The 13,713-nt window shown below is 38.2% G+C and overlaps 1 protein-coding gene across 18 annotated transcripts in view; it reads right to left on the bottom strand.

Moving 5' to 3' along the window:
- Positions 1-13,713, bottom strand: part of SEMA6D (semaphorin 6D) — a 261,006-nt gene that overhangs the window by 3,790 nt on the left and 243,503 nt on the right. For 10 of the 18 annotated variants that reach the window (XM_013177265.3, XM_013177267.3, XM_067003864.1 and 7 more), the window contains 17 exons: positions 10,074-10,230; positions 9,597-9,708; positions 8,936-8,996; positions 8,749-8,811; positions 8,562-8,663; positions 8,251-8,341; positions 7,854-7,973; positions 7,311-7,399; positions 6,330-6,547; positions 6,090-6,221; positions 5,735-5,890; positions 5,474-5,647; positions 4,576-4,716; positions 4,393-4,470; positions 3,482-3,573; positions 3,076-3,132; positions 1,060-1,227 (listed from right to left, as the gene is read on the bottom strand). In XM_013177265.3, coding sequence (XP_013032719.2) covers positions 1,060-1,227; positions 3,076-3,132; positions 3,482-3,573; positions 4,393-4,470; positions 4,576-4,716; positions 5,474-5,647; positions 5,735-5,890; positions 6,090-6,221; positions 6,330-6,547; positions 7,311-7,399; positions 7,854-7,973; positions 8,251-8,341; positions 8,562-8,663; positions 8,749-8,811; positions 8,936-8,996; positions 9,597-9,708; positions 10,074-10,230 — 2,011 coding nt within the window. The remainder of the gene's footprint in view (positions 1-1,059; positions 1,228-3,075; positions 3,133-3,481; positions 3,574-4,392; positions 4,471-4,575; positions 4,717-5,473; positions 5,648-5,734; positions 5,891-6,089; positions 6,222-6,329; positions 6,548-7,310; positions 7,400-7,853; positions 7,974-8,250; positions 8,342-8,561; positions 8,664-8,748; positions 8,812-8,935; positions 8,997-9,596; positions 9,709-10,073; positions 10,231-13,713) is intronic. The other 8 variants (XM_067003855.1, XM_067003865.1, XM_067003860.1 and 5 more) reach the window with 8 other exon arrangements.

Here is a 13,713-nt window from a genome sequence, read left to right as displayed (position 1 = left end):
AACATGAATAAAGTTCACTAATAGCTATGACACAAAATATGATTCAGAACCAAGAGCAAATGTTAACAAAAAACTTAAAGCAAAATGGAAAATAACTGCAACAAATTAAAATGACAAATGCACTGCCATAATGGCTGATAGGAAACCTGATATGTTTTGGTGAATGGTAATAAAATAGAAATGTTTTTTTGGCTGGTGAGATTTTTCAATAAATACAGAATTGTGCAAACATGTCTGTCAGACAGCTATTCTGTGTACTGATGAAGACTTAAGTTTTGTTTATGGGGCTGGAAGCTTCTTGAGCCTTTGGTTGACTGCAATAGTCCTGCTGAATTGAAATCTTTGTTGCTGTAAGAGCCTAATCAAAGGTTCACTTAGCTGAAAGAATGGCTACAGAAAAGATGAATTACATGCAGTACATGTTTCTTTCTGTGTTCAGATTAAAATCTATGTCTGTGTCTCCATGTACTGAGACCTTTTTTAAACTGATCCTCATATCCAGAAAATAAAAATTCAGCACATCCTTACTCAGATCTGACCACATTCTTCACAAACGTGCAGCAGGCAGCAGTTTGGGATATGCCCCACTTAAAGCTCCGTGTCATGGAGCTGTGTTTCGCTTTGTTCCTGCCCCTGCCCGCTGCAAAACCAAAATAAAAAAAAAAAACCACCATTAAGCTCTTGTAAGCAACCATTCGTGAGGACTAATAGTCTTATCCAAACTCGACTCGTTTGAAAACAACCACCAGAGGTGCAGATAAGTCCTGAATTTAATTTTTTTAATGCATCCAGAACTCCCACTGATTTTAATGGGAGCTTTGGAGTACCCCAGGAATAAAACGCTGAGCTTATTATCTGTGTTTCCCATTATAAGCTCTAAGCAGCACTTTGAATGCTGGTTAAATAGGTATGAGAATCATGATTGCACTGTCTGCATATTCACAGGAAATGGGTGTAAAATATAGCCCAACAATCACGGCTGTTACATTTAAACCTTTGAAAATGCTGAGACTATCAGGTTTCCATTCAGCTGCAATGTATTCCCTGGTAAGGCCTTACCCTTTGGGACACCTGATAATGGATCAGAATAATCAGAAGTGTTTGGGTCATCTTGAACTACAAATTTCCGAGAGCCAGTCACTTTAGGTTTCCAGGAACCAATCACTTTAGGTGATATAACTGGGATACTTGCCATTGTGGTAATGGAAGCTGAGGAGAACTCCATGTCTGTGGTGGCAAACAGATTTTTATTAATGTGTATTACAGTCGTCAGGTTTTCCTCGCTGTTTCATGGCATATCTAAGCTATTGCTGGAGACAGTATTTAATGGGAGTTACTGGACAGCAAAATGTGACCCACTACACTTTGTAGAACTACAGAGGACTGATTGAAATCAATTGGTTCAAAACTTTTAAGTATGACAAAAAAAAAAAAAAAACACATTAAAGCATCAACAGCTGCTAGCCAAAAAGCCAGAGAAGTCAAACATGAAAGCAGTGCAAAAGTTGACATAAGCAACTGGTGGAGATGAAAAGCACAACTTTCGCTACTTAATTGCCATATTGTTCACTGAAGACAACACATTCCATTACCTTCTAAACATCTTCCAAAAAATATAATTTTACTTAGAAAGATACATGCTTACTATAGGTTACTCCTGAGAAACCAGATCAGCTCCATTAGTGCTATTACGGGATACCAGGAACTGTTGAATGAGCCATTTCTTGAGGGGACGATGAAAGGAATGTTCTTAACCTCTATTTTGTAATGGTTCCTAAGGAACAATATCGTATAGATTCTGGCTCCTCTGTCATACATTTACTGAACAGAATCACTAAAGCCAATGTGTAAATGTATGAGTAGGAAACATACCAAATTGAGTTTACAATCCAAAATCTACTTTGCACACTCAAGTATTTTGTGTTCACTGTCCCATTAGGTTTAGGAGTGAATGTCTGTGACATGAGATTTGACTGAGAAATGTACTCCAAAAGCCTGCTCATTCAGGACTTGAAAATCAGGTTCAATTGTATCTGTTCTAAAATATCACTTTGAAAATTCAATTGATAACCACTAACTGAAGCAAGGTAGCATTTCCATATAACACAGTTTTGCTTTGCTTTCCTAAGCAAGTATCTAACTTACATTATGGTTAATATATCTGGAAAATATTTGTCTCAGACATTACTTCTTGTCAAGTTACAGAAGTATAAATATAATCAGAAACCAAAACAAAAAAATAAAATGTTGTTGCACTTTTACAAATTAAACATGTAAAGATTCTTCTCAGATTTGTCAGTCAAACATGCCCTCAGTTTGAAACCAGAGATCAAGTTCCAGGAGGAACGCTGGAAAATATGGCTCAGTCTTGCTCCTGTTGAAGTCAATACAGGTTCTCCTTTTGAGTTCAACAGAGGAGCATTGCGTCCTGCCTCCTGGAACACCAAGGGCTGACAATGAAAACATCGTTAGAAAAAAATCACTGAAGGTCAAAAGGATGTGAAAGTCTCTCTGACAGCAACACATAAAGCTTCCTAAGCTACCTTTGTCTGCACAAGTCCTCATTCGGCTACACAGTTTGTGATATTAAATTTTCTCCATTAGCACAAACGACTTATAGCATTTTAAAAATACAGAAATACACATCTTCTGAAATGTGTATTTGTACAAAAAGCTTGCTGGGAAAGAAGGAAAGACGAAGGGAAAGGTAAGGAGGAAGATGATGAAATTCTGCCATTCATCTACTAGAGATGACCAATAGGGGCATTCACAAATGCATGGCTGGGGATACAGAGTAAAGCTTAGTGGACTTTCGTGCAAGTGAAGATGTCATCTACGTTAATCAGGCTCTTTAATAAAAGATGTCTCAATAAATAATGAGCTGTTAACATGCGACTACACAGGGTGAAGTGCTGAGTGAGAAGAGTCTGACTATCTTTACCATCAGTGGGAACATGAGTAAAAGCACAAAAATGAAGGACTGCCAACTGTGCAAAAGGAAGGAAAAAAGGGCTGAAAATGCTGAACTGAAGGAAAGTAAAGGTCATTAATTCAAAAAAATTAAAAAAAACTAACCAGATGTTGGGTCGCCAAATATTTTGTAATCTGGTGTAGCTGTAGTAGGCAAAATTTCTAAAAGAATTAAAGGAACAAGTAATCAGTAAAAAGTAACAAAAAGAAAGCAAAAGATCTCAAACCTGAGTGACAGAAAATAAAAACTAAAATATTACTGGTTATAAAAAATAAATTCTTCAATACTTTGCTGTAGACCCCAAGTAGTTGTAAACCGGTGAAGGAGAAGAAAGACAAAACTCTGCCACCCAGGACCAGAAAGTTCAGCTTTGTGAACATTCACAGTAACAGCAGGTGATGTGTTCATCTTGTTACTGAAAAGCTCATGATAAATTTAACATCTATAGTGAAGCGTGGCCACAGACTACTGCTGAGATATTATAAATGAAAAGCAATGACTATGCCTTACCATGGCAGTCCCCAAGCTGCGCTGTGTTGCCATATTCTACATCTTGTACATATCCTCCAGTGCTGTGGTTGTATGAAACAAATAAAGAGAACCTGCAATTAACAGTATTAATAGGGGAAAAAATGGTGATTTTTTTTCCTGAAAGCAATAAATGGAAACATTCAGTCACCATAGAGAGGCAAAATCTAGTGTATGGCCAAAAATAAATTGTTTTATAAAACACACAATTTGTTTATATCCAGGCTTTAACATTGTATATACAATGCCAGGCAGTAGAAAAGATCATGTTCTTCATAGTGACCCTGTCACATCTTCTGCATCGGGTGTGCTCTTGGCTTTGGATAGAACTGTGCAATTATACTAAGCTGAAGTTTGAGCTGGCCTGCTACAAAGGCCTCTTTTTAAGATACAGCTGCTAATGCACTATATATTACAGACTAGATCTGTGCAAAAAGCCTTTGATATGTATATATATCACCCTAGTTTCAGTGTGGAGGCAAAATCTTTCTTTTTTCCCCACTCTGAAACCTGTGCTTTTGTATTCGCAATTGACTGTGCCCTGGCTGTGAGCAGGCCTGGGAGGGGACAGCGTGTACTGTCCTGTCTGAGCTGCTCAGGTTTACAGGCAGCAATTTGTTGCTTTCCTGCTTCCAACAGCTCTTCCTGCAGGTCTGTTTGTCCTCACACACACCCGTAAAACTCCCACTGAAAGGAAGTCTTCACTTAGAGTTTGCAGAATTAGTTCAGACTTCAGCATTCTGTTCTCTCATATATATAGTACATTGAAAAAACAGCTCTAAAAAATGGACATTTATTAATTGAGTGCAAGGGAACAGGCACAGGATACAAGCTTGTATAGTCTACAAAATACATGGTAGAGATGCTGGGCTAATTTGAGAAGGAGTACTTACAGCATGCCCGGTGTCACTCTTCCACATGCCTCATGGTCTAACCAGCCACAGTATGGGTCCCGTGAAGCAATACATGCCCTTGAAAGAGAAAAACCCCAAAAAATCATGCATTTTTTTTTTATTTCCTTCCCCAGAGATGTTGGCACCCTTCCTTTAAGGAAGAGCTCAGGAACGGGGCCGTACTTTTTACATGACCCGTGACGCTCACACCGACTCAGAGGAATTCTAATGACGCAGCTGGAGAATGCCACAAACAAAGCATGGTGGTCTCTATCTAGCTGAAGGGAGATGACTCTTCTGTCTTCCTCACTCTCAGCATTACACCTGTTAAGAAAAATAATGGGAAGCCATTATTTTACAACTGTAGTACTTTGGGCAGAGCTTACGCTGAAAACATTTTATTTATTTATTGTTTGTATAGATACTTAAAAAATAATTCCTTATATAACGTACTAGTCTTTTATGAGTGGTTTGTAAGCAAACATGATTTGATAAGCTGGGTTATCAATACTGACTTCTGACTCTTATTTACAGCTAGGTGACTATTTTGCTGAATTATGCAGGAGAAAAATACAAATTCATTTTCTTTGTTCTCCCAGTTGACATAAATATCTCAACAGAGCAGAACAGGAGTCCTGTACTGGGCACCTGTAGAGTCTAATTGGACTGCTTCCATTTCCAAATTCTGTTTTCCAGAATAAATAAATTTAAAATGATTAGATGTAGTTTATTTATTATTGTTCACTGTTGAGAAACCCTCAAGATAAGCTCTCAGCGTTGCTTTTTAACAGCAGATTGTTCTGATGTTTGATATTCAGTAAGAAATGTATCTATTTGTGGAAGAATTAGACTGTATCACTGATGTCACTAGAGTGGAATTAGGTTAGGTTGTTCACTCAACCCAAGCAAAATGGCAAGTAACCAAATATTTTCAGGTTATTCAACATGAGAAACACTGTGAAATGACAAATGATGATGTTGGTAATAATGAATTAGTTTTGGTTCACCATCATTTTTATTTAGCTAGGTACCAAGGACTAGATGAAAAGCTACGTATTTTAGGTGTTCTGGTAATACTTACTTTGCATGATTATATGCTTCAATCTCTTCCAGTAATACACTGTCATTCAAAGAGAAAGGCCTGGTCTTTGCCAAGATTTTAAGTACTACTCCTGCTTCAGAGCCAACGAATATGACTGTGTAGTTCTGGTATGGTCCAGCAGCGTGGTCTACAGCAATTGATGTCAATCTGTATCTATCAAGACAAAAAGGCATGTCATTAACTAACAGTGTGTTTTCTTGTTTTCCTTCTCACATGCTTTAACTCTGAATTATGTCATACCTGACACGTGTTTTGGTAAACCAAGGCTCCTCAACAATTGAGGGAACAGCTGAATCCATCAAAGGATGAGATTTAATGAAGGACAGCGTTTCGTCTGGGAAATCAATGGAGGTTTTGTAAGCTTCTGCTAGGCCATGTTTTGCACAGCAGCCAGGTCTGAAAGGAAAACAACATTGTTTTTTCCCTCTTGGTATTTTAGTTAATGAGAGAAGGCAGCCTGCTAATGAGCATCCTTATGGTTAAAGTGTAAAGCTCTGCTTTGATTTTTACCGAACAAGTCACTCAAGAGTGCAGCTGATTTAACATAGGTCTTTACAAGGACAGTATTACGGTATCATAAGTAAAAACTTTTTACCTTGGCTTTGGTACTTTGTCTTCAGGTACAGCCGTCCAAACAGAGTCAGGAGTCTTTTGTTCTTTAAATCTCCCTTTGAAGACCTTCTCAATGTCATCCATACTGAAAGCACAGACTGCTGAACCAGGGATGCTGTAAAATAAGAAAAATAGTTGCGAGAACTCAGACTACAATGGCACCAATCTCATTGTAAGAGAGAAGCAGAGAACTACCTTTGATGGAAGGTTGCTCATCTCTCACCTGTTAAGCTGTGTAGTGAATACACCAACAACCGTGGGGACTCCATTGATTTCTATTATGTCTGTGATAGATTGTAAAACATCAAAGTAGAAGAATGAATCTCCAGGAACTGAGCAGTTGAGCCGAGCTTTCAGAAAGGATGTCCAGTGTTTTTCCAGGACTCTCTGAGAACCCCCCATGTCATTTTTGCATATGCGTGCCACACGGGAATACACAGCCTGTGAAGGACAAAAAAAAAAAAAAGGAAAAAGGAGGAAGGTTTGAGAGATGCAAGGGTGAGAGTTCTCATTTCTGAGATAATAAAAAAAACACTGAAGATCAGGAAGGCAGGTGTCATTCATCCACGCAGAAAGGAAGAAAGCAAACAATGTTTAGCTGCTAGTGCACAGGCATTTTAATGTATCACCAAGCAAATGCAACTCTGCCAGCTTGTCCCTACCCTTCTTGCCTTCAAAATCATATTGTTAGTGAGATTTAAAGACTTTAATTAACCATGTGTAAAGGAGTTAATAATTTATTATAGAATATCCTTCCATGGTGAAGCATGAGTATTATACTCTGTACTGGTATGACTAAATTATTCAATACCCAGGGACATTCGAGAAACTTCTTTGAAACTCTTCTTTTGTGTTGTTTTCTTTTGTTCCTTTAATAAGCATGAAAAAAAAACAAAACAAAAACACTCGGATTTTCCATTACTTGCCACAACAGTTAAGGCAATAGTGACACAGAACGATACCTGTAGAGAGCTCTCCTAATTGCAAGCCATAAGGAATACAAACAACTTTTTGGTTGAAGAATGCCCTGTTCTATTTTTCCTTTTTTTTCCTCCTTGTAAATTATAAAGTTGGGACAACTACATAAACTTTGTACTAGTCCCTTCTTCTTACAGTAAACTGTGCTTGTTACTGTTGCTGTTTTAGGATGATCTAACTCTGCGAAGACTTGTAGCTAGCGATAGCTTGCTGTAAGGATACCCACCTTGCCTAAATTATTGTGCTCTACAGCAATTTCTCGAAAGAAGAAATAAACGTAGTTCCCATATTCTATGGCATGGAGGAAGTGTGGCTCTGTAATAAAGAGCAAGGAGAAAGTTACTTCAAAAAATTGTTCAACTGGCATACAACACTGACTACACTGTGTGATTTGGCAGCTTTTCTCCCACAGGAGAAGCTTCTCCATACCAGCTAACAAGAAGTCCAGTCTTCCAGACACTTGAGGATGTCCAAATATGGGTGCACTGGAGCTTAAATGGACTTTAAGGCTTTAATGTTGGCTAATGGACTATAAAAAAAGCCTCAAAGGAACTGCATTTCAGCATAGTTATTTTGTGACTGCAGATTCATTCACTGATGTATTTAACAAAAAATTTGCTTTATTGATACCGCTTTCTTATTGTGATCATACTACGTTGAAAGCCGCATGTATGGTGACAGTAAAACATGCTGGCTGTGAATTACCTGACTCTCTGTGCCACTGAAATTACATTCACCGTGTATATGGGAAAACACTCCCCCAAATTACCTTTTATCCATTTGGAATCATACTTTATTGTTCTTAAGGCAGATCCATCCCCCATGCTGCGATAAATAACAGCATCACTTGCCAGGAAATCTGCTACGGTTGCTGAGTATAATTTTCCATCTAAAACGGAAGTTGAAAATGTGGTATTAAGAGGCCTTTAATAATCTACAGAATTCTGACTAGCCTGTATTTGTCCCCATTTTTTTACTGCCATTCTTCCCCAAATTGCTGTAACCTATTTATTAACAGGTCAGCTTCTAATCCTTTGGAGGCCCTTTAAAAAATTTAAGAGTAGAGGCACCTTGACACCTTTAGTTTTCTTGTGCTTGCTTTAAAAGCTCTCTGGCTCCTCTGGTGTCATTAATCATTTAGACTCATTACAAGCAAAAGTTCTTACCAGCAAAGAGGGCGACATTGGTTTGTCTGGCATCAAATGGGCATCTTGCCAAACCACTAATTTCCTCCCCATCATACTCTAACGTATTCAGCTAGAGAAGAAAAATAAATGGGTGGTAGTGTCATTTCTATTTTGTATACTGGCACAAAAACATAACATTGTCTTTCAACAAAACTTAATTTAGCAAACTGGCTTCTGTCTGGTTTTATTTCACCTTGAAACACTCTCCAGTCACACTGGCTGTATATGCTACAGCATAATTAGTGCAAGCAAAACCAGTAACAGATTAATGACATATTCAATATCCTTACCCGATAGTATCTGCACATAGGATTAAATGCATTTGTTCCACAGACAAATACCATCTCATCGTTTCTTGGAACAAAGACTTTAATGAAGTTATGGCATTCATCCTGAAAAGAGAGTTAAGATGTATCAATCACATATTTCATGTATACAATTCACATTAGTAGGTGACAGTGCATGTGATAAACTTACTTTATGCTTGCCTTTCATTGCACAGTTCTCTCTGTCCTGCTGCCTTGACCTCCATGTTAATTTCTATTCAGATCAAACCAGAAAAAAGTTCATTTTCTTTCCACAAAAAAACAACAACAAAACAAACAAACAAACAAACAAACAAAATACCTCCAAGCCTCCCTTGCCAATTCCTCTATCTACTCACCCTGCTTGGAGTAACTTCCGATTTTGGAACTTCATTCAAGTTTACAGTGTAAACTTGATCCCTGTTTGCAAAGAGTAAAAAGACACAAGTCACTTCATTAATTAACTGGACTTAGTTTTGTTGAGCTAAATCTATTTTTAGAGTGTTTTGTTAGACAAAAAGTTTGTATGAAATGCTTATGAATTTTCTGCATTTAATACAAATGGGAGAAGTTTGCGCATGGGCAAATAGGGTAATGTTGACTTTATTGGTGTGGACCTTAGATTGCACTTATAGTATCCAGTTATTCATTGCCCTGTCTTTCCATTATGTTGAAGACTAATCCAGACTGTAAATATTCAAGTGTTTCACACTCACTTCCTATGTCCCTGATGTGTCAGTCCAAGTTTAAAATAATCAGGAGACGATTTTATCAGAGCACTAATATAAAGGAGGGAAAAGAGTATTTGATCATTGGTTTTAGCATAACTACAGTAACTGCAGCCTTCAAATCCAATTTTCATGCACTGGCCATAGATATGGTATGTTTCTCTGGGAAGTCCTCCCCCAGTTTTAATTTTTATCATATTCTGCAGATTTTTTTTAAATGAATTTTACACATCAATGCAAAACCAGAAGAGAAAAGAATTTTAAACTAATAAACTGACTAAAGGAAAATTACCTGCCAGCGATATAAAGTGTGTCTCGAATTTTCAACATCAGTTGGAAGTCCAGTCTGTGCTGAGATTCATTGCCTGAAGGGCGTCCTCTAAATACTGGATATTGCCTTGAATCTGCAAGTAAAAATGGGCTACACCATCACTCAGGATTATAGAGCTAAAGAATCAATATATGGCATTGATTAGCTGTATATACTAGGTGTAGAAGGGTTTAAACTAAATTCCTTGAGTAATGTCTTGAATATAAATGAGAAAAAGATGGCTAATGTCAGCAAATGTTCTTTTTCCTGAAGTTATTGCTGTATTTCTGATTGCTTTTTTAAGAAAATGATTAAGTGTTCCATTAAAGATACAAAGCCAGTAAACACATTTCAATTTGAAAGGAAACAGATTTTTTTTTTTTTTGTAACTTCCCAAGGGAAAAAAAAAAAGCATTACAACTTTTTCCTAGTGGCTAGCACCATTTGTGGATTACTTACAGTGGTAGTCAACAATGTTAATAGGGTCCTCATCTTCAGGGAAGCTGACAGCTCGGCACTGGGACAGACTCATTAGCATCACAGAGGCACAAAGCAGAGGAAGCCTCATGGCTGGTGAAAGCTGAGCGCTACCTTTGTGGCAACACTGTTTAACTACCTGGAAAACAGGAACATACCAGTGAGATTTCAGCAGCACAGGGCAATAACGTAACTTCCTACTGCAGAAGGTGCCTTTCCTTTGTGTTTCAGCACTGGCACCAGTGGACTACATCGGTGCTTCTGAAAGGCTCCTAAACGTAGAGTGATGGAAAACTGCTGCGTGACATATCCCTGCTCAAAGCTGCTCTGAAACATATGGATGTTTGCTAATTTTTAGCTGGATTTACCGGCATTTCTGAAAAAGCTGATGATTGTCAGCCCATTTAATTCATGGGAATAACAAACAGAACATGCAGGCTGCTGACCTGGCAAGAAAAATTGTCAAACTTCGGATTAGAATTTTAATTAAACTGCAATCTCTTTCCATCCCCTCTATCACCGAATGTCATCCAATAAAACCCTTTCCCCATAAAATACTTAAATCTTATCCACAAAAAGTCATGACACACACAATCTGTCTGAAGATCCATTCCATGTTTTAGAATTATTGCTTGTTTCTAGGCTGTGCCATCATACCACTAAGCCTAACAGGCTCATTGCCAAAGATGTTATGTCTAGGACCAGGCACTTGATGCTGTGCCTTGAGCGCTGGCTTACACACATGCAGAGTGAATGGAAAAATGCTGCCTCTGTGGTGCACAAGGGTTTGTTGCATGGTTTGCAAGTGTGGCAAAGTAATACAGATCATGGTGCTGAATTGGGCTCTTAAGAACCAGCTTTCCCCCTAATTCTATTTGTTATGATAGAAAGCTAGCAACTTAGCAGCAGCTTTCACGGGGTTTTTGGTTGTTTTTCTTTTTATTTTGTTGTGTGTTCTATAGATTATATAGCACATATTATAACAGCAACACAGCCTTATACAACGAAGCTCTTTAGAGGGGAAAGGAAACATCATGTCTCCAATTAAACTGCAGGGATATTTTAGCAAGCAGAATTCAACTACTCAAGTTGCAATTTGGGTAGGATGCAAGAAAACATCTCAAAGTGAAATGCGATCTTTAATGACCACAAGTGGTCTGAGCAGGGGTTAGATTTCTCATTACAAACTTGGCACATGTAGTACTATTCCCTCCTCCAACCTTTTGGAGACATTCATTCAGCCCTGATTCACAGGTCAGAGCTTTGAGTCACCCGTCCAATGCTTTGCAGTTGCTGAAATCAGTTATTAAACCTTTGTCTAAACAGAATAAAATAAGCCCTTAAATTTTAATGTTTCAAGAATTGCTGCGAGATGTACATGTTGCCAGCACAAAGTGCCAGGCCCGATCCAGCAAAGCACATAAGTATTAATCATTTAATAATTTGAAAAGCAATTAAAAAAACACTTCATAACAACACTTAACCTTTTTGTAATGTTTACTTGGGTTGAGAAAACTGTATTTGTTAATTGATACTACAGCTGGCTAGGGGCAGGGCTCCTTCCATCCACAAAGCTGCTGAGCTCTGTGAGTTCAGATTGTGAGGAGACCAACTGAAATGCAGATAATATTTGGTGATGGGAGTGGAGCTGTGGGTGTTGTCTGAATGCCTGTCCATTATGGACTGACCTGAAAAGAAGCATTTTCCACCGTTAATGATATTTCTGTATCTCTGTCCACCCGTCCAGAACGGATGGGCTGTGCTTTTAGTCAAGATTGACGAGTGCAGTGGTTAATAAACAATAATGATTCCTGGCACTTTCCTTCTGCTCTTCCTTGTCCTGACATGGCCTCTTCAGCTGAAGCATCTTGCATTAAATTACTAGTGAGCAAACTTAAAACAAACTGGAATTAATAAAGTTAGTCAAATTAGTTCTCTCTTGTGAAAGCACTATTAGAGCAAAGTCCTGCAGCACAGTAGCTCCTAGACACAATAACAAATCATTAATGGTTACACAGTCCTTTTTTAAATTATTATTGATATATATATATTTTTTTTTTAAAGAAAATCAGTCTCCAAATATCCAATCCACTGCTGTCCCAGTGAAGGAAGAGAAAGGGAAGGCATATAAACAGTACGTTGTGTTAGTGGACAGTAACATCTACAAGGTGCTTAGTAAAAGCCCTCCCTGAAACCCCATTTTCTTAGAGAATGAATGAATACAAACTGCAAAGGAGCAAGATGTCCTCCCAGCCATGTAGGCTTTAGTTAGTGTAGAAGATGAGGCCATGCATGGCCCACACATCATGACACAAAGAGACCCTATCCTGGCTGCAAAATGCACACAGCCTGAAGTTGTAAAAGTTCTGCCAGTATGGGCATATCTTAGGAAGAGTTTCTTTTTTCTCTTTCCTTGCGGTATCTCATCTAGGAAGAATTCAATGGGGCAATGAATTTGAAACTTAAATGTAACTTCCCTTACAAAAGCAAATACTGTCTTCTGGACTCAGAAGGCTGCAGAGAACAAAAGGGCAATTTGTCTGTGTGTGGGCCACAACAACAGTGACCTAAAAAAACAACTTGTCACAAAACCAAAAAGGAAACTACCAAAATGCCAGGTAAAGGAAGAGGGTATCATTTCTCTCAAATTCAACTTTCCTTATGATATACATCCAAACTCTACTCCCTAGAAAACAAGGCAAAGTTCTGTAAACGTAAAGCCACAGGAGGTGTCTTCCTAGAGACTGCATCCAGAGCAGGAACAAACACACATTTATGTCTTCCTCAAGAACCCCCCAAACTCTGAATATATGCCAGAGAACATATGCTCTGAATATATGCTCTGAGAACACAAAAGAGGTGGGAATACTTATGTTCAGCAATTTCTGTTAGCTAAACCTTTCACAAGTCTTTCAAAAACAAAACACCTACATCTGCATGAAGCACAGATGTTTGTCATGACAAGAGAGTGAGAAACGCACAGGGAGATGGACTGCATCAGCAAACCATACCCAGCCAGGTAAAAAGTACAGCTTTCCTTATTGTTTTGCTTGTAAAAATATTACAAGCAAATGAACAGTAGTCCTGATTTCTAACTACATACAAAAAAGAAAAGGCACCTGCTTTAAGAGGGCATTCAAATGCAGTTTTTAGCTGTGGGGCACAAACTTGAGATCAGAACCACTGAAAAGAGAATAAACCTAAAGAACAGCAAGTTGTTCGTCAAGAACAATAAACCCATTCCCTGGATAATCAGAAAAATGGGCTCCATCTAGCCCTTGGAAAAAGGGGTTTATGACAGTCAGGTGTATGCTTCTGGTACACGCAGATATGCTGGTGTGAAAGACAATTTTTGCTTCATTCAAGCCTATTATAGAAGGCTACTGTGGACTACAAATAACAATGCTGAAGTATCTGTTTGGACCAGAATAGCTGATTATGAAATGCTGGCAACGTCTACCCTCAAGAAAATGTAGAAAACAATCATACTCTGGGTCTGATAATTTTTCCCCAGCCAGGACTCAGACCAGTCTTTAATTAATTTCTCCTATAAATTGCATTCCTAGCATTTCTGTTAGGAATCAATTCGTGGCAAGTGCAATCTTTTGGAAATTACCATATC

The sequence above is a fragment of the Anser cygnoides genome, chromosome 11, assembly GCF_040182565.1.
Source record: "Anser cygnoides isolate HZ-2024a breed goose chromosome 11, Taihu_goose_T2T_genome, whole genome shotgun sequence".
In the NCBI taxonomy this organism is placed as follows: domain Eukaryota; kingdom Metazoa; phylum Chordata; class Aves; order Anseriformes; family Anatidae; genus Anser; species Anser cygnoides.
The sequence above is the reverse complement of the archived record's forward strand: the minus strand, read 5'-3'. Positions and strand labels throughout refer to the sequence as shown.